Below are 26,804 nucleotides of genomic sequence, written 5' to 3'. Positions count from 1 at the left end.
CTCCGCATTTTTTTTTAAGAGTGCAAATAAAATGCAGTTATTTGTGGTTCTTCCAAAGCAATGCATTTCATTATTTTTCGAAGTCTTTTCGCAAACATGTGTTTTAAAACGCTCTTCCATATAACTTATCCTTTTAAAAGTCTCTTTACCTGCCACCTCATGCTAGTCACAGCCAGTGCTTTCTTGAATTTGACTTAGCATGTCCATCTTCCTTAACACTCACTTTTCTTCTCTTTTTCCTCGACCATGTGCAGTCCTTTTATCTCCTTTTTTTTCACTTCCCTCCCATGACATCAGTGTGCACACTTGCTTAATTTGCATATGTGATGAGACGGCTGCTGGTGCTGCTAATATATTCACTAGTCAGCTATCCTATGGCTGCTGCTGATTCTATCATGCGTACCATACACACTATGTTACAATAACAAGCTGCCCGTGGGTGTTCCCCTCTGGTGCTGCATGTGAGATGACGCCACAAAAATAGTGAAGAAACGATGAATGTGAGAAGTGTAAAGGGCCAACGTTGCCTTCACATTTCCGTCAAGTTTCAGAAAAATCTAATGGATAAAAAGTGTCATTTTGTGTAATTTGGGAGCATTTGTGACCACTTTTGAGCTCCTGGGAATGCTGAATTCCAATGAAAATGGATAAACAGTGCAATTTCACACCTTAAGACATGTATATTTGAATTCAGCACCATGGAAAATCACTATATAGACATACATATCAAGTTTTTGAGCAATATGAAAAAAATTTCCAAAAAGGCATGTTTTTAGCCTTAAAAGTCCCAGAGAGATGCGAACTAGAATTTTGCCAGGGTCACCCATATTGGATTTATATTAAGAACAATGGCCTCCACATTTTGACCAAGTTTCTGGAAAATCTAATGGATGGATCAAACACTATGGGGCAAAAAGTGTCATTTTTGGCCATTTTGGTACATTTTTTACCTCTTTTTTGCCGAATCCCAGTGTAAATAGATAACGGTGCAGTTTCAGGCCTTAACATATGTATACTTGAGTTGACCACCGTGAAAAACCACTATATAGTCAGACATATCAAGTTTTTGTTGAGAAATATGAAAAAAGAGCCACAAAAAAGGGCGGTTTTAGCCCAAAAAAACCTAATGGATTGATCAAAAGTTATGGGGCAAAATGTGTCATTTTTGGCCATTTTGGTGCATTTTTGACCTCTTTAAAGCTCATAGGGGCACAATGGGAATTTTTGCAAAAATATTTTTTTACTGTGCACATCTACTTATGAAATACAATTTGTGGCAAAATTTCAGGAAAAACTAATGGACGGTTACCTGGCAATCGTCCAGACTAATGAACACATGGAGGTCACTTGGACGGACGGACGCTACTGAAAACATAGATCGCTCCCTGATAAATTAGGAGACCAATAAACAGAATGAAAACTATGTTGTTATAAAACAGAAATATTTACAAAAGAAATTTGAGTGCAATGGATTCTGGGTAATGTTGGGCTAATACAGATAGTTTCTGTGGTAATGGTGTGGAGACATAGAAATAAGTGACCACAATTGACATATGCTCACTGTAGGGAAGCAGTGACGCGCAAACTTGGGGCCCTTCAGATACAAGAATAAGGCCATTATGCAAATTCAGGTGCGAATGGGAGACTGAAGTGACAGAATAAAAGACATATTTTTTGTTTGACAGACGTCTCTTGGTATTTCGATATACTTTGTTTATGTGTGATTTGTTGCTGGTTAGGGAAAAAAAGAAAAAAAAGGACTGCTGCTTATGCGAAGAGCAAACATCATTGTCATGGGAAACAAAAAAAAAAAAGAAAAGAAAAACACAAAATAATCCGGCTTGAGTGCGTTTCCTTTTCATCTCGAAATAATTGACGTGATTGAAATAGGAATTAATTGCCTAAATGCATCTTTCAGTCATGTAATTAACATATCTATAAAATATATACTCAACGATCTTTTGATCCACAGTCTTGAAATTTGATATATAAGATACTCAGACATGTGGAACACTTTTTAATCGATTTTCATCCGGAAAAAGAGCTGCTAAGGGGGTAAAAATTAGCACATTGATACATGGAGTTGTCAGAGTTTTATCTGTTTGTCAACTGTTTCACGACTGCGCATGCGTGGTTGACAAACATGACAGTTTTTTTTTTTGTTAAGAATAAGATTTTTTGAAAACCCTTTATAAATGTTGTGTAATGGTTAACACACTTGACTCAATATCTTTAGGTTTTGGTTTCAATCTCAGCTTGAGTATTTTTTTTTTACTTACAAGAAGTGAACTCTTTAGAAAAAAAAACAATATTCGCATGCATATGCCTCAGTTTCTGTATTAATTAAAATATTTATGCATATTTTATGACCGAGCAATGTCAGGCAGCCTGCTAGTTTATAAATAATTTTCAGTTTTAAATGAAAATATGTTTGGGAATAATGCCGAAAACTTTCTTTCACTAGAAATAATTGACGTTTTAAATGTAATAAATTACTGCTCTTTGGTTACTTTGGTTCTTATTTTTCTTCTATATAAAAAGATATTTTATTTATTTTGTTTTTGTAATTATTTAGAGAAATATAAAACTGCTTCTTTTTCGTTTTTAATAAAAAGAGAAAAATTTAACTCTTTTTATTGACAGAATAATATTTTGAAAAAATAAGGTTTGGGATAGAGAAGTTATCCTACGGCAAATACAATGACTGAAAAAACATTCCCCCCAAACTACCACAAGTGAGTCTGCAAGAGCCTTTCCATTTTGTGAGACTAATCTGTTGGTTAGGAACAAAGTTTAGTATCTGCTTTGATTTTTGTTCATTTTTTTTTTACCTTGATCAGTAAATGAGAAATCTTTCTAGAATGAGACAATTTTAATTTTTATTCTAATCCAGAGTGTCTCTTATTTTAATTAATTCAATGCTGAATCCAGTAATTTTGGAAAAAGATTTTATGCTTCAAGTTTTTTATATCTTCAAATATTGATTCACAATGTTTGGTTTGGTTGTTTTATGTAGGAAAATGATTGTTTTTATTATTGACATTGCAGAACATGATTGAGTTTTACAAAGGTTAACAAAAAAAAAAAACAATAACATCAACGTTTGGTGCATTTTAGGTCAGGAAGCCAGACTGTCTGCAAGAGAAGAATATATATTTATTTTTATACCTCCATCTTGATCAAATGACCTGATTGAATTGTTAATCAAAAATATGTTTAACAGACTCACTCCCTTCTTTAAAATGGAAAAATTGTAATTGCTTCCAGTTGATTTCCATCAGTTGGTTTGATTTGAGAAGAGAACACAACTATATTCAGATCGCTTTGTGTGATTTGAATTTATGTATATGAGGTGCCTTTAATAAGTTTCCAGACTTTTTTTGTACAAGCATTTAAAATTGTTGTAGACTCTTGAAAATTCAGAATGTTATTGCTATACATCTTATGAGATGACTGACCAAATCTTATGATTTCAGGTTCAAATGAACAGCTACAATAAGAATTGGAATGCACCCTACTAAAACCTGATTGTCACAGCTGGTGAATTTCAAAAATGCAATTTGGACGTGAAATCACTTTAGAATAACCATATACAATAAAATTGTTTTAAACTTGACAAAAAGAAGGAAAAAAAATGCCTCAGAAACGTATGAAATGCTTCAGACTGCATTTGGACATGAATTGAACATCAGTTTTTGAATGGCATAAGAGATTCAAGAAAAGCAGGGAGTCTGTAAGGGATGATAAGAAGTGTGAGAGGAGTAAAGAAGTCAGAACAGCAGAGTCGATTGGCCAAATAAAGAATTTCATGGACAAGGACCATTGTGTGCCTATAGAAACAATAAGTGCATAGTTTGGTGTCAGACAATTATTCACGAGGAACTGAAGATGCAGAAGATTTGTACAAAGTTTGTCCCAAGAGTGGTAAGAGAAGATCAGAAAACAAAACGTTGTCATGACATTGAGGAGATGGTCGAACCGATCAAATTCGGATCCCGCAGTTGTTGATGCTCTGGTGACCTGCAATGAAAGCTGGATCTAGACCCAGAGACCAAGAGACAGACTTCTCAGTGGAAGCATGCTGGCTCTCTCAGACACAAAAAGGCCAGACAGAGCAAATCCACCCAGAAGTTTATTATGACCCCTTTTTTTTTGACATGGGCATGATCTACATACACTGGGTTCCCACAGACAGTCAACAAAGAAGGGAGTTCAGGAAGAGATTCTGTTGGAAGAGACCAACACTCTTCAAATCGGATTAGTGGCATTTCCACCAGAACAATGCAGCAGTCCACAACTCCATCCTTGTTACAGACTATTTGACAAAGATGAGTATCAAGACTGGTCCTCACCCTTCCTATAGTCTAGACCTTGCTGCCCATGACTTTTCCCTGTTATCCCCAAAGCTTAAGGAAAACCTTAGGGGATGTCGTTATGAGACACTTGATGAGATGAAAGAGGCTGTGATGAGGGTCATTGATACACTCACACAAGAGGACTTCCATGGGGTCTTCCAGAAGTTGTTGGAACTATACAACAAGTGCATTGCAGCTGGAGGCGATTACTTCAAAGGGGACTAGAGTTTTATGTGTGCACTATCAATAAAAGTGCCCATACGAAAAAGTCTGGAAGGCACCTCATAATTTTTAATTTAATTCAGAAATTTAATTTAAGTTTTAATTCATTTTAGAAATTTGTAGCCAATGGAAGAAAACACTGAAATTAAGGAGAATTTCCTAACTGGATGGAGAGGGGCGGGTGATGAGTCATAGCTTCCTGTGTGTGGAGAAAGAGCAGAAAAAATAATTTTTAGGTCAGGAAGCTCATATCTTCAGACAACCTGATCTAGTAACACCAGACAGTCTGCAAGAGAAGAATATTTATTTTTACATCGGTGGCCTAGTCAAATGAGCTGATCGAATTGCTAATCAAACATGTTGTAAGAGACTCACTCACTTCTTTAAAGTGGAAAATAGAAAATTTTAATTGCTTCCAGTTGACTTGATTTGATTTAAGAAGAGAACCCAGCTGTATTCAGATTGCTTTGTGTAATTTGAATTCATGAGTAAGTTTTTAATTTAATTCTTAGCTCATTTCAGAAACGAGTAGCCAATGGCAAAAAACACTGAAATTAAGATGGAGAGGGGGGGGATCACGGCTCCGTGTGTGTGTGTATATATATATATATATATATATATATATATATATATATAGAGAGAGAGAGAGAGAGAGAGAGAGAGACAGACAGACAGACAGACAGACAGACAGAGCAGGAAAAAAAAAAACAAAACAATAATTAAATAACTAATAAAAAGACATTAAGTGTTCAGGCCACGGGGAGGTGGGGTTTGGGCATGAAGTCATTGTTTGATAAAACAAACATCATCTCACTCCCCTACCAATATGAATTGTTTGAAGCTAAAGTCTTGGACAAATTAACATTTTCAGAAAGAAGAAACAAAGAAAGACTAGAAAAAACAGGAAGAGATGAAAAGCAGAGAGAGAGAGAGAGAGAGAGAGAGAGAGAGAGAGAGAGAGAGAGAGAGAGAGAGAGAGAGCGAGCAAATGTAATCCCATAAGAAAATTAATAAAACTCCTTTTCACTAACACTGCAACAAACACAAACAATTCTCAGTTCCAACATTGTCTCTCAGCTGTCAAAAATGCAACAGCTTGCATTCCTCAATTCAACCTTCTTAAAGTAGTTGTTCTCCAAATATGCAAATGACTGCCACCTACAGAAAACTCAACTACAAACACAAGTTCTTTCTTGGACTAAAACTCGAGTGCTTAATGTGCAAAACAGTTCACATGCTTCAAAACTGGTAACTCTTCATTTTCTTCTCATGATTACTCAGTCGGTAACATTTAATCCTATTTCATATTTTAAATCACAGAGGACAAGAAATAAAATCCAACCAAATAGAAAAAAAAATATATAGACATGATTTGGCAGAAATCAGCCTATTCTTAATTAAAAAAAAACAAAATAAAATTAAAAGGAAAAACGATTTTGACCAAAAAACGGAGAAACTCTAGTGATTAAAGTAGAAATTTCCTTTTTTTTGGGGGGAGGGGGGGGTTACAAAAAAAAAAAAAAAAAAAGAAGTATTGCACTGAAAAGTATAGAATTTATAGGATTTAAAAAAATATTTTCTTTTATCTCTCATATTTACTAATCCAAGCAACTTCCTGCAGTAAATCGTGAAGACCCCACCGAATGAAATATAATTTTTTCAGCAATATCATCTACTGGATCTGTAACATAGATTCCAGAGAGAGAGATATCGAAATTCGCATTTCAAAAGCATGGGCTGCATTTGATAAGCTGCGGTCAACTTAAACTTCAAGGCTAACTGACAAACTAAAAAGGCAGTTCCTCAGAGCAGTGGTGGAGTTTCCCTGTTTATGGTGTGACAAGCTGGACACTCACCATAAGATTGGAAAGAAAACTAGACGCCATGTACACCTATATGCTACGAACAGTGTTAAATATTTGGCAAGATCAACCCACAAGCAGCAACTTTATGGCAACCTACCTGCCATATTTACTATCATCAGGGAGTGATGTCTATAATTTGCCAGTCACTGCCAGAGGAGCAAACAAGAGCTGGTGAGAAATGTGTTGCTGTGGACTCCACGGCACGGGCACACGAGCATAGGATGACCTAGATCCACCTATATCTATCAAATTGCACAGGACACTAATCGTGATCCTGAAGATCTGAGGCAGATGATGGAAGACAGGGAAATCTGGAGAAAAAGAGTCACACTGGTCTGGGTAAGAAGCCCAATCAGATAGATAGATCTCTATTTATTATGTAGTTTAATTATATTTGGACAAATGTACATTTTCTTTTTATTATGTTATTTTATTACGTGTGAAAAATTCATATTTTTAAACCATGTTAAGTAAACATTCATTAATATTCTTTTCCATTTATTATTTAATTTAAATTTATTAAAAAAAATATTTTACTTCCAGTCTTAATCATTTCTGTAAATATTTTTGTAAATAAACATGCAGTAGAACCCCAGTATACGGTGATCCTAGAATACGTTTTTTTTTTCAGGTTATGGTGTGGAATACGATGTTTTTCCAGCCCCTGGTTATGGTATTTGCCCCGCCTTGCAGTGTTATTTATAATGTTATTTGATTATATACATGCATATTATATACTGTATTTTGTTACTAAATTTTAATGCCGTATCCTGGGGTTCTACTATATTTATTGTATTAAGTTTTTGTAAATAAATGTATTTCAATTAAAATAATCAGTTTTCAAATATTTTTACATGTTGACCTACATTTTTGTTGGGGGTCTCTAGATTAAGTAACACCATTTCCTGTGGACGAGTTTCAAAACAGGAAGTTGCTTGGATTGATAATTATGTAAGATGACTGTTTCTTTTTTCTGTATACACTGAAGGAAATTGTTAAAAAACAGTAGACAGCACCTCCCCCGCAAGAAAAAAGATAAACAACAAAGCTATAAAAAAAACAAAAAACAAAAAAAACAAAACAAAAAACAAAACAAATGTTGTGAGAAAAGTAATAAATATTATATGACAGAAGACACTTTGGTTTTCTTCTTTGCAATTTAATAAAAATGTCTTTCTATTTTACATGCCAGCTGTTAGCAATATTGAATATTTTCTGGAGGACATTTTGTTACTTAGCAAAACAGTATAATAAAATGAGACAGCCATTTATCATTGATAACTGCTTTTCTGTAATATATTACAACTGATTGTCATAAACTAGTGGAAATAGAGGTAAACGTTTGCTTAGGGTCCTAAAATCTATATTACTCAAGCCCCAAAATTCAATATGACAGCATTGACACATTAATTTGGTAAAAGTTTATTCTGCAAAACCAAATATGAAATTAGTACAATTAATGGTCTTCATTAACTCTATTATTCCTAAGGCTGGGTTGGTGTACCGCCACTTTGGATTTCGGTTTAGTGATATAGTTATTTACAGGCACTAATTAGTACCGATTTATCATTCTGAAATATGGAGATATGTGTTTTAATACAATGTGATACAACAGTGTGTAAATATTTTACCAAACCATTTGTAAAATGTTGAATGCAGCAGCAAGTCCTGGGAACATATACCAGAAAGAATAGTTGAAAACAAATCATACACTATCCACTATGACTATGCAATTCCTACAGCTATGTATCTAAAATAAAATAGAGCTATTAAACCTGACATAGTGATATAGGACAACATGAAAAAAAACTGGAATCTTAGGAAAATCTTCATCATTCCAGTAATTATAGGAGCAATCAGATACATGAAAAAATTTAAAAAACTATCTGGCAAATATACCTGGTGAACCAAGTGCAAGGGAGATACAAACAATTGCACTTAAATGAACGGTTAGAATCTTTAAAAAAATATCTTTGTTGGAATGTATGAGATAGTGGGTGAATGTATAGCATCCGGTAGGATGTCCCAGTCCCAGCTAAAACAAAATAAAGAAATTAAAAAAAGATGCAATTATGGCAGAAAAAGGAGATAAAAAGAAAAGGTAGAAAATAGAAAATAAGAAAAAAAAAAGAAAATGTAAAAAAAAAAGCAGAAAAAGACAAAAAAGAAAAAGCAAAAAAAGAAAAAGTAAAAAAGACAAAAAAAAAAAAAAAAAAAAAAAGAATCCTAAAATGAAGGAAAAGAGGAGAAAAAGAAAAGAAATTTTCTTTGAATACACCCATTTTCCTTCTTTTTAACTATTTTTTATCATTGTTATACACACTTCAGAAGCAGTGGGCAAATTTGTGTGTACCCCCACCCCGGAAATTGAACAGTTGTTGCTGCTCATCTGGATAACTGTAACTGTGATAATAGGTCAAGTCCAATGTGACTGCCCCTCCCGCCCCCCCCCCCCAAAAAAAAAGATAAAAAATGACTCATTAAACAATTGCAACCCATACTAAGTTTCCAACATGGACTGCACTTGTAGTTCTACATAATTTGCTGATTTTCTTACTAACATTTTTTTGAGCTTGCTTAAAGAAAGAAAAACAAAATCTACTTCATTTACAAGTAACGTTTTACTGGATTAAACCTGGAGAATATTTAAATATCCAAAATAAAATTTAATACAAACACAAAACCTAAAGATTCCAAATACAACTACATAAAGGATTTAAAAAAAAAAAAAATAACGACTGATCATTCAAAATTCCCCTTATATTACAAAAACACATATACAGAAAAATCTTTATGGTGTATGTACCTGTCACAGAATGAAAAGATCATATTCTAAAAATCATGTAATTGATCAAATAGTTTTTTTTTTATCGAGAGAACATTTTTTTTTTAATAATTTTAAGCCATTAATGGTAAATCATAGCCATTACAAGGCTGAAAAACAAAAAAATCTTGGAAGTTCAAAATAGAAATTCTGGACAAGAATCAAATAATGACATACCAAACATACATATATATGAAAGTTTGTTTAAAGGAACAAATATCCAACGTCAGAATGTATAGGTAAATAATTAGCTATTGAGCAAAGTATAGGCAAGTGAGTAAAGTGAAGGAATGTGTTAGGATATACATTTAGTCTGACTGTTCAAAAAATGTTATTCTTGACAAAGTTTCCTAACCTAAAAAAAATTCTGAAACAAAATGCATCTAGTAATAGAGTTGTTTTCAAACAGAAACTGACCTTTTTAAAGCTGCTTCCAGTGTTCGGAAATCCACATGGGTTCTTTTGATTTCCTTTGCAACTTTACAGAGGAAATCCTCAAAGTTTTCCAGCACTTCTGGCTCTTCTTCTTTCCGCATGCGAATCCATAGAGCTTTAATAGTGCTCTCACTGGAGAAACAAAAATCAAATACAGGAAAAAATGAAGAACAGATTTAACAATTTTAAGAAATAAAGTGAAAAAATTCCTTGTTAAATAATTGATATTTAATTAATAAGAAAGTATAATTGGATTTTTTTATCAACTCTCATTCCTACTCTTGGTTTTTGTTGTAATGTCTATCTTTTCTTCCTGACCTTATAAAAAACTTACAACACTCTAGAAATCTTTATTCACTTTAGATGATTTAGATGGCACAGACTTCGATTTTTGAATTCTAAGATTTCAGTTTTGCATATGAATTGCAGAATAGTAAGGTGGAGCAGGTCAGACTGAATTTCAATGTTGATTAAAAACCAGTATAGTCAGAGTGGGCCTGGAGTAATAGTTAAGGGGTGCCTGGATACCTCACAAAATTGGTGCCTTCACGACCAGAAATTGAGAGTGTTAAACCAATAATTAAAATTGGGAGGGTTAAACACAAGATTCAAATTGAGAAGGTTAGACACAAGATTCAAATTGAGAAGGTTAGACACAAGATTCAAATTGAGAAGGTTAGACACAAGATTCAAATTGAGAAGGTTAGACACAAGATTCAAATTGAGAAGGTTAGACACAAGATTCAAATTGGGAGGGTTAGACACACAAGATTCAAATTGGGAGGGTTAGACACACAAGATTCAAATTGGGAGGGTTAGACACACAAGATTCAAATTGGGAGGGTTAGACACACAAGATTCAAATTGGGAGGGTTAGACACACAAGATTCAAATTGAGAAGGTTAGACACAAGATTCAAATTGAGAAGATTAGACACAAGATTCAAATTGAGAAGATTAGACACAAGATTCAAATTGAGAAGGTTAGACACAAGATTCAAATTGAGAAGGTTAGACACAAGATTCAAATTGAGAAGGTTAGACACAAGATTCAAATTGAGAAGATTAGACACAAGATTCAAATTGAGAAGGTTAGACACAAGATTCAAATTGAGAAGGTTAGACACAAGATTCAAATTGAGAAGGTTAGACACAAGATTCAAATTGAGAAGGTTAGACACACAAGATTCAAATTGAGAAGGTTAGACACAAGATTCAAATTGGGAGGGTTAGACACAAGATTCAAATTGGGAGGGTTAGACACAAGATTCAAATTGGGAGGCTTAGACACAAGATTCAAATTGGGAGAGTTAGACACAAGACTCAAATTGGGAGAGTTAGACACAAAGAGACAAACATCCTAAAAGAGGGAGGGTTAGACCAAAGATCCAAATGATTAGGGTTAGACCAAAGAACTTAACAATGAGGGTGTGACCAAAGAACTTAACAATGAGGGTGTGACCAAAGAACTTAATAATGAGTGAGACCAGAGAGAGTTAGATGAAAGTTCCTAATGATGAGGATTAAACCAAAGATCCAAATGATGAAGATTAATCTCGAGATTGAGTAAGAACTCAAAATTGAAAAAGGAGAGGGTTAGACCCAATATCAAGCAAGAAGGGGGTCCGACCGAAAATCGAAAAAAGAGTGGGTTAGACTCAAAAACAAAAAAAAAACAAACAAAAAAAAAGAGTGTTAGAAACAAGATAAAAAAGTGACCAAAGATTGTAAAAGGAAGGGTTAGCTCCAAGATTGAAAAGGGGAGAGTTAGATAAAAGATCCAAAAATGAAAGAGTTAGACTCAACATTCAAATGTGGACGTTTATCCTCAAGATCCAAATGGGGAGTGTTAGGCACCAGAGCCAAATGGTGAGTGTTAGACTCAAAATTCGAAAGGAGAGCATAAGACCCAAGATGAAAAAAGGAAATGAGAAAACCAAAGATCAAAAAAGAGGCTGGGTAAACCCAAGGTTCAAAAGGGAAAGAAAAGTTAGACCAAAAATCTAAAAATGGAGGGTTAGAACCATGATTGAAAAAGGAGAGGCTTAGACCAAAGATCGAATAAAAAATGTTTGACTCAAGAATCAAATTAGAAAGGTTAGAGCCAAGAATCAAATAGAGAGAATTAGAACTAAGAGCCATAAGAGCAAGGCTATACCAAGAGCTAAATAGAGAGGGCTAGATTAAAGATTAAAATAAAATAGAATTAGATGCAGGATACAAAAAGGAAAGGCTTAGTCCTAAGATCCAAATGGAAAGGATTAGACCCAAGCTTGAAAAAGAGAGGGCTTGACCAAAGAATCAAATTTGGAGGGTTAGAGCCAAACGGAGAGAATTAGAACTAACAACCAATAAAGAATGGTTGTATCAAATATTAAAAAAGGAGAGGATTAGATCAAATATTCAAAGAGGAAAGGGTTAGACTAAATATTCAAAGAGGAAAGGGTTAGACTAAATATTCAAAGAGGAAAGGGTTAGACTAAATATTCAAAGAGGAAAGGGTTAGACTAAATATTCAAAGAGGAAAGGGTTAGACTAAATATTCAAAGAGGAAAGGGTTAGACTAAATATTCAAAGAGGAAAGGGTTAGACTAAATATTCAAAGAGGAAAGGGTTAGACTAAATATTCAAAGAGGAAAGGGTTAGACTAAATATTCAAAGAGGAAAGGGTTAGACTAAATATTCAAAGAGGAAAGGGTTAGACTAAATATCCAAAGAGGAAAGGGTCAGACTAAATATTCAAAGAGGAAAGGGTCAGACTAAATATTCAAAGAGGAAAGGGTCAGACCAAATATTCAAAGAGGAAAGGGTCAGACCAAATATTCAAAAAGGAAAAGGTCAGACCAAATATTCAAAAAGGAAAAGGTCAGACCAAATATTCAAAAAGGAAAAGGTTAGACCAAATATTCAAAAAGGAAAAGGTTAGACCAAATATTCAAAAAGGAAAAGGTTAGACCAAATATTCAAAAAGGAAAAGGTCAGACCAAATATTCAAAAAGGAAAAGGTTAGACCAAATATTCAAAAAGGAAAAGGTTAGACCAAATATTCAAAAAGAAAAGGTTAGACCAAATATTCAAAAAGGAAAAGGTTAGACCAAATATTCAAAAAGGAAAAGGTTAGGCTCAAGATCCAAAAAGGGAAGGTTAGACCCAAGATCCAAAAAGGGAAGGTTAGACCCAAGATCCAAACGAGAGAATTAGAGCTATTAGCTCTAATTCTAACAGCTTCTAAACGTTGCCATGATTTAAAAGTTTCATCCTTGTTTTATTAGAGTTTCATTCTTGGTATTTTTTTAAGGTTGAAGACTAATTTTTAAAAATCTTACCATATTTTCTTTTTAATTAAAAAAAAAGTAGTCGTAAAAAAATGTAGAAGAAAGTTGCCGCAGCTTTTTTTAAAAAAATGTTTTCATCTAATTAAATATTGTTGGTTTTAGCGTCGTAAATTATGATATGAAAACAGAAACGATTACATTTTGTATCATTAATGCTATGAACTTTGTTACATTTAAAAGAATTCGTTGTAGCTTTTTTTTTAATGTTTTGATTTAATAAAAAATATCGTCAGATCGAGCATCCTAAATTATGAGATGAAAAAATGAACAAATTTCTTAGTACATGAGAGTTGTCTTCATCTGCACAATAACAAATTGTAAAACAGTGCCCCCCCATAAAAAAGAGTGTTAAACCTAAGATCTACAAAAAAAAAAAAAAAGGGATAGTTCAAAAATCAAAAAGATCTAAAAAAAAAAAAAAAAAAAAAAGAGGGTTAGACCAAAGATAATAATGATAGAGTGTTGGATAAAAGATACAAAAAGGAGAGGGTTGGACCAAAGATCAAAAAAGAAACAGGTTAGATCAAAAATCAAAAAGGGATATCATTAAATATCGTAAAAAAAAATAGATCCAAAAAGGTGAAAGTTCGAAATAACATTCAAATAAGATTCAAAAAGATAAGGGTTGGATTCAAGATTGAAATAAGGATGTTTAGTCCCAAGATCCAAATGAGGAGGGTTAGACACGAGAGTCAAATAGAGTGTTAGACTCAAAGTTAGAAAGAGGGAGGTTAGACCAAAGACTTAATAAAAGAGACAGAACTCAAGGTCTAAAAAAAGGGGAGGGTTAAACGCAAAAATCAAATGAGGAGGGTTAGAGCCAAGATAAAAATGGAGTGGATTAGACCGGGATCCAAAAACTAAAAAAAAAATGTTAAACCCAAGATACAAAAGTAGAGGATTTATTTCATAAGCCAAATGGGGAGAGTTAGACTCAATAACTAAAATGGGGGGTAAATTCAAGATTTAAATAGGGAGATTTAAACCTAATATCCAAATAGGAAGTGTTAGACCCAAGATCAAGAAGGGGCAGGTGAGACCCAAGATCAGAAAGGGGCGGGTGAGACCGAAGATCCTAAAGTCGGGTAGAGCAAAAATCTAAAAAGAAGGTTAAACCCAAGATTCAAAAAGAGGATTAGACCAAAAACCAAACAAGAGAGGGTTAGACAAGATATCCCCCCCCAAAGATTTAAATGGGGATGGTTAAACCTAAGATCCTTATGAGGAGGTTTAGTCCAAAGATCAAAATGATGAGGGTTAAACCAAAGATCCGAATAATGAAAATTAGACAAATAATTAAAAAGAGGAGAGGGTTAAACCCAAGATTGCAAAAGGGACAGTTGGCCCCAAGATTCAAATTGGGACGTTTAGACACAAGATTCAAATTGGGACATTTAGACACAAGATTCAAATTGGGATGTTTAGACCCAAAATTTAAATGGTAAGAGTTAGTCTAAATGGAGAGTATTAGACCAAAGATTCGAAGAGTAAAACTCAAGCTACAAGCTAAGATCCAAAAAGGAGAGGTTTAGAATAAAATCCAAAAAGGAGAGGGTTAGTTTCAAGATAAATAAAGGAGAGGCTTAGTTCCAAAATCCAAAAGGGAGAGGGTTAGTCCCAAGATACCAAAAGGAGAGGATCAGACCTAAGATCCAAAAGGTTAGATCTAAGATCCAAAAGAGACAGGTTTACCCAAGATTTAAAAGAGGAGGATTTTACCAAATATCCAAAAAGAGGGCTGGACTCAAGATCAAAAATGAAGGGTTAGACCCAAGATCCTAACGAGAAAGATTAGACCCAAGATTAAAAGAAGGAGAGTTATTCACAAGATCTAAAAGGGGGATTAGACCCAAGTTCAAAAAGTTAGACACAAGATCCAAAAAAGAGTGTAGACGAGATTCAAAAGGAGAGGTTCAGACCCAAGAGCCAAATGGAGTGGAGGTTGAACCCAAGATCTAAAAGAGAAGAGTAAGACCAAAAAAGATTCAAAAGTGAAAGGTTAGACCAAAAAACCAAAAGAGGAAGATTAGATCAAAGATTCAAAAGAGAGGAGATAGACCAAAGATCCAAAAAATGTGGGTTAGTCTCAAGAGCTAAATAAGAAGGGTTAGTACTGTAAAAAATGTATATCTTAACTACTTATTTTTGCTAATTTTTTATGTGCATGAATTGGACTGATCTTGGTTGTTATTTTCACAATGTTTTGTTCATTGTCACCTCTGACAGTCTTCCAGTACATTTTGGGACTTGAGAATCTTTATCCAACTCAGTCAACCTATACTGAATTTTGAATTGAACATTTTATTTAATCCACATGACAGATTATTCTCAATCCATCAGACTTAGAGTGTTAATTAATTATTAAGTTATTTTTATCATTAACGCTTGTAGTAAGGATTGAACATTCAACCTGCTGAATACTATCACTTATAATTGATTTTTAATCAACTTCTTTACTCATTGTACCATATGCCCATGTTCTAAATGGCAGTATTCTGAGGATTGCAGGTCTAATCCTTATCTACAGGCGATAATTAAGTCTTTTCATACATATGTGCACAGGGTGTTTATATGTGTTTCATGCATGTCTGTGATCGACTAGTGGTTGTTGATTGGCTGTTTAACTAAGATGAATGAACTACTGGTTGAGTTTTCAAGGTTTTATTAGAGAATTTACTTATGGAGAGAGAGATAGAGAGAGACTAGATAGCTAAAATTATTTACTTTTTAATTTTCTTACTTCACAATGGACAAAGGCATTGATAACATTCACTGAGATTAACTCTACATTATTGCAATGTGTCTCATCTGCATGGCTTCCTGAGTAGGACTGACTAAAACTCTTTATTCTTTCATTTGAAAACGTGACGCCACCTCATATTGTGATCGTTCAACTATATGTTTTGTCTAGGTAGTCCAATCTTTGCTCTCCACTTCAACATCACATCATCTGTCTTTGTGTACAATCTGTTTGCCTAGGTTATCCTAACATGTACTAATGTGACCCATATCAAAATTCACACAAGCTAATTTAATTGCTACTTACTGGCATAGGGTTCCAAATATATAACACCTTAAAGGGGAGATAATGCCACAAGAAAATAGTCCGAATATAACTAATTCTTGTCTATTTATATGTGTAAATATAAACCAGTTTCTGACACATTCTGTTTTTCTGTAAAAATAGATAACCAATATCCTCAGCTAACAGGTGTTGAACTTTCAAAAACAACTTGTAAATGTATAATGCTCAACACAATTGATTTTCTTTTCATAAATCTTATACACAATAAATTAAAAAAATGGACAATTAACTAATTTCCGTTTTGCATTTCACCATTTAATTTTTACCTTTAGACATCTCACAAATATTAGATTTTTTTTGGTACTTTTTTTCGCCCTCAAATAAGACATATTGCCACTTGAAAGTAAGAAGTTATTTTCGATTGTGTCTAACAGAGAACTGTGGAAAATTGAGCAGTGAGATATCTGTGCACATTACATTTAAACTTCTGCAGTCAGAAAAGCAGGCAATAGGGAGGGAATTCCAAAGTCTAGCAGTCTGAAGGGAAATAATATTAGAGTAGAAGACTTTCCGGCATCTTAGGATATCAACAGTGAAGGGATGGAATTTTACTGCTTGCCAAGTTAGTTGGGAGTATGTACGTAGAGGGGACACAAGTGCTATAAGTTCATCAGAGCACATTTCATTAAAGTACTTGTAAAACAGGCACAAGGATGCAACAGTGCGGCGATGGGACAGAGTTTGGAGCTTGACCGATCGTGCAAGACTTATTAGATTTGAGACTCTTTTTTGAATCCTGTCTAAAAATGAGAGACTAGTAGTAGATGCACCAGCTCAGATATGGCAACAATACTCCATGCATGAGTGAATTTTGGGTTTGTAAAGGATACTCTCTGGTGAGAGTAATTTTCTAGCTTAGTAAAAGAAGTCCACTTTCTTTGCAACAGCTTTGGGATTTTAGTGATTGAGATTTTTGTGTGGGGAAAGTATATTTGGATGGTGAAACTATTGAAGTTGTTGAAAAGCTTTGTTATTTATTGGAGCACAGGGTGGTGCAGGTGCTAGTGTGATTGCAAGAATTATAAGTATAATGTGGGATGAACTTAGATCTCAGAGGAAGATTAAATCTGAACAAAGAGATGTGATCAGGTAGAAATCTTAAGTAATTCACAATTGTATTCTCAGTATAGTGGCATAACGGATAAAGTACTAAGTAAATTCAGTTCTAAGTGACACTCTTCTGAAGGTTTAAGGTTCAATTCTCAGTGTGGATAATACCAAGAATACAATTTTGAATTAGTTAAGTCTTCTACACAGTCATGGCTGACAGAACGTAAGAATGCTACTACTGGATTAAATAAACTTCCATTAGTGGAGCAGCTTAATGTGATTTTTTGCCAGAATCGTTCATTTGGCGATACAAGCATGAAATTTGGCATCAATAGTCTCTGTAAGTTACTTTTTCAGAAAAAAGTGCTGGCCATCAAAAATTCCAATATGGTGACCATTTTTTTCAAGATGGCTGCCAGCAAACCACAAATTTCCATAAACGTTAATTTTTTCCAACTTTTATGCCTAAAAAGGACTGCTAATGCAAGGATGACAAAGTGGATAACCTGTTTTTGCCTATAAAATGCCCCCAAAAGGCTTACAAACCATGCTAGCCATCCTGAAGAAATCAGGTGTTCTTAATTCCGTTACCTTCCTCACTCCATACAAGCCCCTGAATCAACCCATTTAGAAATTGTGACCAAGGTGGCACATCTCACGAGGATCAAATTAAGTACCACCGTTTTTTCCACAGAAGGAGAATTTTGCAGAATATTATGACGAGAGTGTATGTCACTCACTACCAGGGCACACTGGTGACAGACACTGCTGTGGAACTCAGCATGGGGTTCAATATCAGCTAAACTCCAGTTTAGTATCCCAAATGCTATCTAGCCAGCCCCTAAGGTTGGATAGCCGCACATGGATTGACAGGATGTGCCAGCGCGGGAGAGCCGAGCCAAGGATGACAGGGGCTTTATTGTTATCCGGATGGTGTACAGATCGCACGGGATTTAAATGATATTGGATGAACGATCGGGTTAGGTGTAGGGCAGCAGCATGAACCTAACTGTATCCCATACATCAAAGTGAGCAAAGGTGGTAAGGTGGTAAAAGGATAAACCCTCGGCCTACACCACTTCAACGACTCTTATGATGGATGCCAAAACTAGACAGCAAACTGACTGGAGTAAATGTTGCTTTTGTCAGGTTGACAAAAGAGATGAAACTCTAATTTCACCTCTTAGCTCATTCCAGAGGAAACAGGACTATGCTGGATATGCGAAAATTGCAAAAAATGTGCCTTTGTTTTATGCCCTTTAATCCAGCACGGTTAGATGAAGGAGAAGGCAGAGAAGCCACACTGATACGAAATAAAGCAAAATATCACCAAAGCTGCCGACTATTGTTCAATAACACAAAGCTGTCAAGAGGACAGAAAAGGAAAATAACCCCCAGTACATCAGGCACAGAAGAGAACCGTGAGAAGAGACAAAGGACCTCAGACCCTCCAGAGGTACAGTGCTTCTTATGTGAAGAAGAGGATGAAATATCAAATTTAAGACAGGCAATGACCATGCAGCTGAATGAAAGGCTTAATCAGTGTGGCCGGACCCTAAACAATGGAAAGCTCCTAGCAAAGTTAAGTGCTGGTGATGTTGTTGCCCAAGAGCTGAAGTATCACTCTCGATGCTTGGCACAGTTATACAACTCAGAGCGAGCACATCTTAATGTCATGAAGCAAGAGGAGAATGACAGCAGTCAAGAGAAAGACGTTTACCCCCTAGCGTTTTCAGAGCTTGTGATCTACATCATGGATAGCATGGTTACCGGTACAGAAACAACATCAGTGATATTTCGACTTGCTGATCTAGCTTCACTTTACAAGCGTCGGCTGCAACAACTAGGTGTGGAATCCCCAGAGGTCAATTCTACCAGATTAAAAGAGCAGTTACTCTCTAGGATCCCTGAGCTTGAAGCACATAAGAAAGGGCGAGATGTCCTTCTTGCATTCAGAAAAGATGTAAGCACCATTCTATCTGATGCTAGCAAGTACAGTGAAGCCATTCATCTAGCTAAAGCTGCTGATATCATCCGGAAAGAGATGCTGGCTCACAAGACAAAATTCAGCCAGGCATTTCAAGAAGGGTTTGGAGAGGAAGCCGTTCCCCAGGCACTTCTGCAGTTTGTTTGCAGTATTGAGCATAGGGTGGACATAAGGTCCCATCTGAATCATGGTATTGTGCAGTCAGATGTGGCCATTGCTCAACTACTGCAGTTCAACTGTTACTCAAAGTACAGGGAAGGTTCGAAATCTCAAAGACATGCCAAAGACCGTGAAACACCATTTGCTGTTTATGTTGGAATGAAAGTTTTTGCAAAGACAAGAAAGAGACAACTGATCGACAAGCTGCATGAGAATGGAATAAGCATATCTTATGACAGAGTTTTGGAAATATCAGGACAGTTGGGTGAGACTGTTGTAAAGCAATATGTGGAAGATGATGTCGTGTGTCCACCAAATTTGAGGAAAGGGCTGTTCACAACATCTGCTGTAGATAACATAGATCACAACCCAACAGCAACAACATCAAGCACATCTTTCCATGGTACAAGTATTTCAATGTTCCAGCACCCAAGTTCAGATAATGTAGGAGAAGCACGCATCTTGGCCAATGTTGCAGAAGGTTGGACGAAGAACGGGGACTGGCCAAAGCAAACAATCTGAGAAGAAACTGCTAAAGGAGGATTGCCACCTGTTTTCCCGCCTTTTCATCTCTTGCCAAACTAGAGGTTGTGATCTACAGGAATTTTTCAAGCATGAGAACCAGTCGTTTCCCCCCTCTCTCAGCAAGAATGGTAACCTACGTCCAAGTACCAAGTCAGATCTTGTGGAAATTCTCCAAGGGCAAGTCCAGCTTCCAGAGTCCAAGCCAGAATCTGATGTACTGATTGTTGATGGGGCTTCACTGGTGAATGCTGTTGCACCAAAAACACCAAAGACATTTGAGGAATATGCCCAAAACGATATTCTTCCCTTGGTGCAGAACTACAGCCACACTCACAAGAGAACAGATATCATTTTTGATGTATACCATAAGACCAGCCTTAAGTCAGAAGCTAGATCTAAACGTGGAAAGGCCATCAGGAGGAGAGTTACTGCAAAGAGCAAACCGCCTACAAACTGGAAGAGCTTCCTTCGAGACAGCACTAACAAATCAGAACTCTTCCACTTCCTTGCCGATGCCATAGCTGAAATGACCACAAGCAATGCAGTCCTTGTGACTAGGGAGAAAATCGTCCTTACCAGTGCCAATTACACCAACTTCAGCTTAGAAGAATTGGCACCCTGTACGCATGAGGAGGCCGACACACGGATATTCTTACATGCTTGGCATGCAGCTAAGGAGGGCTACAAGTCTGTACTGGTTGATGCAAATGACACAGACATTGTAGTAATTGCCATATCGATGATGCCTTCTCTCACAGCAATTGGTCTTCAGGAAATGTGGGTGAGATTCGGCAAGGGGGAACACACCAGGTAGATTCCTATACATGACCTTGTGTCCAATCTAGGACCAGAGAAATCCAAGGGAATGTTGTTCTTCCATGCCTTTACAGGGTGTGATGTTGTATCTTCTTTCAATGGCAAGGGAAAAAAGACAGCCTTGCAGACATGGAATGTATTTAATGAAGTCTCAGCCACATTTGCAAAACTCAGTCTCAGCCCATCTGAAATTGAGGAGTCTGATCTACAAGTATTGGAGAAATATGTAATTCTCATGTATGATAGGTCCAGTGCAACCTCATCAGTAGATGACGCAAGACTTGACCTCTTTGCACGGAAGCAAAGGTCATATGACTTAATCCCACCAACTCAAAATGCACTCAAGGAACATGCCAAAAGAGCTGCCTATCAAGCAGGTCATGTTTGGGGACAAAGTGTCATACGTGATCCAGAACTTCAGTGTCCTTCAAAGTGGGGATGGTCAAAAGAAGATGACTCTTGGAAAATTGTGTGGACTTCACTGGAACCGATTTCAAAATGCTGCAGTGAACTGACAAAATATGGATGCAAGACTGACTGTGGTGGAAGGTGCAAATGTAAAAAGACTGGGTTGCATTGTACTAAACTTTGCAGTTGCCCTTGTCAAGCTTCTACAGGAATACTAGAACACTGAACGAGCTTAAAGTGAGTAATATTATGACAACAAAACCAACTTAAGCTCGATAAACGCACTGTATTATACAATAATATGCTGAAATTTTTCAAAATTTGGACTCCTATGGCGGCCATCTTGGAAAATGGCCGCCATATTGGAATTTCAGGTGGCCAGCACTTTTTTCTTAAAATCTACTATCCAGCGAATATTTATGCCAAATTTCATGCTTGTATCATCAAATGAACGATTTTTTGGGTAATCTGCTCCACTACATACAGATTCCTGATTTCAACAGGAAAATTTCTGAAGCTGAAGATACGCCTGAAAAAGGTTGGTGGAGGTTACATTGTCCAAAACCTTGTGAAAATAAGATCAGAACAATAGTTTGAATGATCCAAATCATACAAAAAAAAAAAAAAAAATTACTATTTAAAGAATAAATCAAGACAACACATTAATAAAAGTAGATTAATTTGCTCTGTCACCACTTGGTAAATCAAACAAAACTATCCAATAAAATTTGGCAGTAATTTTACGGGCCAACCAATGTAATATAAGAAACTAGTGCTACAATTTTTTTGTGTCTCGAATTATCACAGCAGCTGTTTTTTCCGTTCAGGTGATGGTTATTGATCCTTTTGTTTGGTTTGGTTTAGTTTTACCGCATATCAACCCTTTTTGGGGTATTTAATGCTGAATCTAGAAATTTGAATAGTTTTGGGATGATTAATCAGAATCGGAAATCAGAACTTTTTGGGGTATCGGAATTGGAAAAATTTGTGCCTGTTTTCCGATGTCAAAATAATTCTTTTACCTATCTTTTTTATTTGATTTTGCTTAAAACAAATAAAAGTAATAATAAAAAAATAAATATTTGTTGATTTTAAACTACCAGTAATGCTAAAATATATAGATCATCGCCTCCCCCACCCGCCAAGTGTATTTTTACGTTTGAGAAAATATGTGCACATTTAACACATTTTTTTACAGTAATCGGGAAAAATAACAACTTAATAGTTTAATATTTAGAGATTTATGAAGAATTGGACTGTGTAATTGTATTGGAATCGGGAATTTAGTGTGGAATTGGTAATTGTATTGAAATCAGGAAGGATACTAGAATCGTCCCATCACTAAATTTGAGAAAAAGTTTTTCTGCTTCAAGTTCTTTATACGTTCAAATATTTATTCATGTTGTTTAGTTTGCTTCTTTTGTAGAGGAAAATTGTTGTTTTTGTTTTTGGCTTTGCAGAACATGATTGAGTTTTGCAAAGAGGGGAAAAAAAACAATAACATCAATGCTTGGTGCATTTTAGGTCAGGAAGGCAATATCTTAAGACGGCCTGATCTGGTAGAATCAGTTGCCCTTGGTCTAAATCCGTGGAGCTACCGGTTATGAAACACTAAAGTCTTTGACATTTCTCTTCATAAATCAAAGTGACGATTTTCAAAAAAAAAAAACAAAAAACCTGGAAATATTTTGTGTTAACATTAAATCGTAACACTTTATTCAACAAACAAACAAATCAGTAACTGATTGTTTTTTTTTTTTTGCATTGATATAGGTACTTTTTGTTATCTTCAGAAAACTCTGACATAACATACAAGGCTTTTCCCAACATTTTATGTTTGTTGCATTATCAATGAAGTCATCCTTTCCTTTCTTCATACTAACACTGAAACATAAGAGGCTGTAAGCTAAGTGTTAGATTTATTAGGGCATCCTAAGTGGGGAGTTGTACAGCGAGATGTTTGTTCACATAACATTTAAATTTCTTTATGATGATGAGTACAGTAGGAAGGGAATTTCAAAGGCAAGTGGTTTGGCAAAAGAAACTATCAAAGTAGAAAGCCTTCCAACAGCTGGGGAGCTATATAGTTTTTTTTGTTTTTTTTTACATGGTAGTCACCACTTATCAAGGCCCGGAAGCCACTCGGGGATAAGGGTTATTGCGTGTACAGTAATCAATGGAATAATATCATAGTAATCGTTAGTATTGGAGATTTGATAAAGTGTCTTACTTAAGGAGGCGGTTCATCAGAAATTTGTTTATATTGGACTTGAAGACATCCAGGTTGTAGTCAGGTGGGAAACAGGCAAACAGAAGAGACTTCCACAGGCATGCAGTTCTAAGAAAGAAGCTTTGTTCATGGAATCGACGTTTTGGTTTTGGCACAGATAAAGAGTGGGGAAAATATTTTGAGAGTGATTTCAGCTAGACAGGTATTTATCGTGAAAGATTGGCGATCTATATAGTGAAGGGGTGTGATTGTCGCTAGTGTCGGGTTGGGGATATTGTTTTAATGGAAATCGCTCCAGACAAGGCATGAAACCACTTGCTGTAAAAAGTTTTAAAAAAGTTAAAAAAAAAAAAATTAAAAAAAAGCAACGATCAGTGTTATATGAATCTAAACTTCAAAACAGCAATTTTCCCCCCTTAATTAGAAATATCGCCCATGAAATTTTAGGACTAAAGAACAAATTAAGGGAAGTGAAAGTTATGAGATGAGACTGTCAATAGTATACCCAAGGTCCATTTTCTACTCTTTCTTTATGAGGATGTACCCTACAAACTATTGGGATTCTTTTTACCCTGGGAAAAAGTTCAATTCTCACACGTGAAAATGTGGTAACAAATTGAGGATAAGCTCTGAAATAAAATATGGCGATAGTTTGTTTGCAACTATATTCCAAACAATTTTAATGAGTGAACAAATGTTTGTTTGCAAGTGTGTACAATATTCCAAACAATTTTAATGAGTGAACAAATGTTTGTTTGCAAGTGTGTACAATATTCCAAACAATTTTAATGAGTGAACAAATGTTTGTTTGCAAGTGTGTACAATATTCCAAACAATTTTAATGAGTGAACAAATGTTTGTTTGCAAGTGTGTACAATATTCAAAACAATTTTAATGAGTGAACAAATGGATGAGACAAGAAAAAGTTAATTGTACAGAAAAGATTTGCGAAAAACGTGCTTCATGAAAACTTATCTGGGGTTCAAATAACAGGTGGCACGTGTGCACCGCTCAATTCTGTAAATCCCATCTCGGGGTTTGTCACAAATAATCTTCAGTTAAGGTCGGTAATGGTTGGAAGGAGACTGAGTTTCGGTGACTGTCATCTTGGCTTGTGTCACAGAGCCTCAGCCACATCTATCTGCAGGATCAAACAAAAAAAAAGGGGGCAAAAAGAGAGGGCACACTCATGCGAGGGTTTTTATAAGTCACCTCATGTGACCCCTAAAGCAGCAGGGACTGGAAATCCTGCCATCTGAAAGAGTCAAAGAAATGACTCATCAATGAGGAAGAAGGGAGGGGGCATAAATTCTAATAAAATATTATTAGAATATATATTCTAATAATATTTGTAGAGTAACAAATTTAACATATTAGGCATAAGGATGGGGAATGTGCGCTATATCTAGTTTAAGTTTTATGAAGGAGAAAGAGGGGGCTTTTTGAAAATTCAGATACCTTTGATTATTTGTTACATTTTAACAGTAGACATAAATTAATAAATATTCCCCAAATTTCAATTTCTTTGGTGCATTTTAAATGATTTTTAAGATACATAATATGGGTACAATCCCCCTAAAACTTCTGGCCAAAACACGACACATGTGGATCTAAATGGGAGATTTATCTTGCTCTCAAAAAGTAAAGAAAAGAAATTTTTTTATGACTTACTCTTCGAATAAGCTTTTAGCGCCGACATTACACAGCATCTCATTGAAGTGTCCTTCTTCAAGTTCATCATTTTCATCTTCTCCATAAATTTTCTCATTGATTGAATTGTTATTCAGCTTTTCTGTACTGTCGAACGATCGCATCCCAACAAAACTACCTGTGAAAAGAAAGAAATGGTATTAGACATTTTAAACTTTGGAGTAATTTTGAATTGTCCTCCCAAGGCTGGAATACTGTTGTCAGCTGTGGTCTCCACAAAAAGTGACAGAAATCTGCAAAATAGAAACACCTCAGAGAATATTCACCAACCAAATATATGGAGTAGACCAAATGAATTACTGGGGGAGGCTGAAGGAGTTGCAACTGTATTCACTACAACATCGAAGTGAATGATATATTATAATCTATATATGGAAAATCTTTAAAAAAAGGGTCCCAAACACAACAATAGTAGAAATAACCCACCAGTGCGAGGGAGGCTGTGCTATATAAAAACACATCTGCAATTACACACAGGATCAAGTCCCTCATTCACCACAGCTTCACCTACAGTGGCACAAGAACATTCAACTGCATTCCAGACGCAATAAGAAACATAAAGAGAATGTCCCCTGACACTTTCAAGAAACATCTGGACATTTGACTGGAAAAAATACCTGACCAGCCACCAATACCAGGCCACCCTAGTCCCAACCTCAATCGTTTAGTAGACTAGACTTTTGTAGGAAGTAGATAGCCTGAGTGCAGTGGAGCTCCAGCTCAGCTGTGTCAATAACCAACGGAATAATACAAACAAAGTCAATATGGTGAACGCCAATCTGGATTTTTATAACAAGAATTTGAGAATGCCATATGGATGCTAAGCCAATAATTTAAGTTTAAATGAAAAGAAACAATAAGGTTATAAAAAGAACAATAATAACATTTATTACTGAATGAGAGAAAAGTGGAGTTTTGTAATGAAAAAAAAAAAAAAAAAAAATGGAAGACTATACCAATTTTAAAATGAATTGTTCCCAAATCTAATACGATAATACATAGAATACCAATTTAAATAGTTTTCCAAACCTACAATTAAAATTTTTAAAAATTTCAATTTAATTCTAATACACATCCAAACGTCACAATTTTAAATAAATAAATTTTTAAAAAGTGAAATTGGCTATATTTATTTTTAAAAATATTTAAATGGCAATTATTTTAATAGCAAGAAGACAGAAAATATTTATTGTTTTAAAAAGATTTAAATTGGCTTACTATTATCAACTTGGTTCTTATATTCAGTGTTTCAGCCTTTGTAACCTATGACTTTCTTCAGGTGCATGAGGGTAACTTGTTCTCGTTCTGTCAGCCATCACCAGATAGAGGTTAATAATTTTTTGTCATTCTTCGTTATTATCGCTTGTAGTAAGGATTGAACATTTTATCTCTAGAAAATTCTTGTTTAGAACTTATTAATAATCTTTGACCACAACATGGATCCATTGCATAACGGTTAAAGGCATTCATTAGTTCTGTATTTGCTGAGTTTGACAAACGATACAACCATCTGAGAAATATAACAGTCCTACCTAAAAAAACAAAATAATTATGAAATTTAATCCATCAAAATAAATTTGTTTCTTTGTGATTAAGTCAGCCAAATAGTATGAGAAATAATTTTTTATATTCTCTTTGGAATAATGCATGGATGTTGCCAAGCCTGCTGCAAAGAAGGCAGACTCCCTTTAATAAGCTAAAAAACACTTCTTACATTTGCCAATAAAGTCATCATTTGCCATTGCATAGAGTATTGTGCATTAATCACAAGGTCCAAAACGAATTCCTAACTTAATAAT

General features: G+C 35.2%; 1 protein-coding gene across 2 annotated transcripts in view; it reads right to left on the bottom strand.

The window, feature by feature from the left end:
• Positions 1 to 26,804, bottom strand: part of LOC145292973 (EF-hand calcium-binding domain-containing protein 4B-like) — a 364,830-nt gene that overhangs the window by 163,956 nt on the left and 174,070 nt on the right. For both annotated transcript variants that reach the window (XM_080139211.1, XM_080139212.1), the window contains exons 3-4: positions 24,967 to 25,123; positions 9,684 to 9,833 (exon numbers count right to left, since the gene is read on the bottom strand). In XM_080139211.1, coding sequence (XP_079995337.1) covers positions 9,684 to 9,833; positions 24,967 to 25,123 — 307 coding nt within the window. The remainder of the gene's footprint in view (positions 1 to 9,683; positions 9,834 to 24,966; positions 25,124 to 26,804) is intronic.

Source organism: Euprymna scolopes, chromosome 14, assembly GCF_053919585.1.
Source record: "Euprymna scolopes isolate OS-2025 chromosome 14, ASM5391958v1, whole genome shotgun sequence".
Lineage (NCBI taxonomy): Eukaryota > Metazoa > Mollusca > Cephalopoda > Sepiida > Sepiolidae > Euprymna > Euprymna scolopes.
This window is presented reverse-complemented; position numbering and strand designations above follow the sequence as displayed.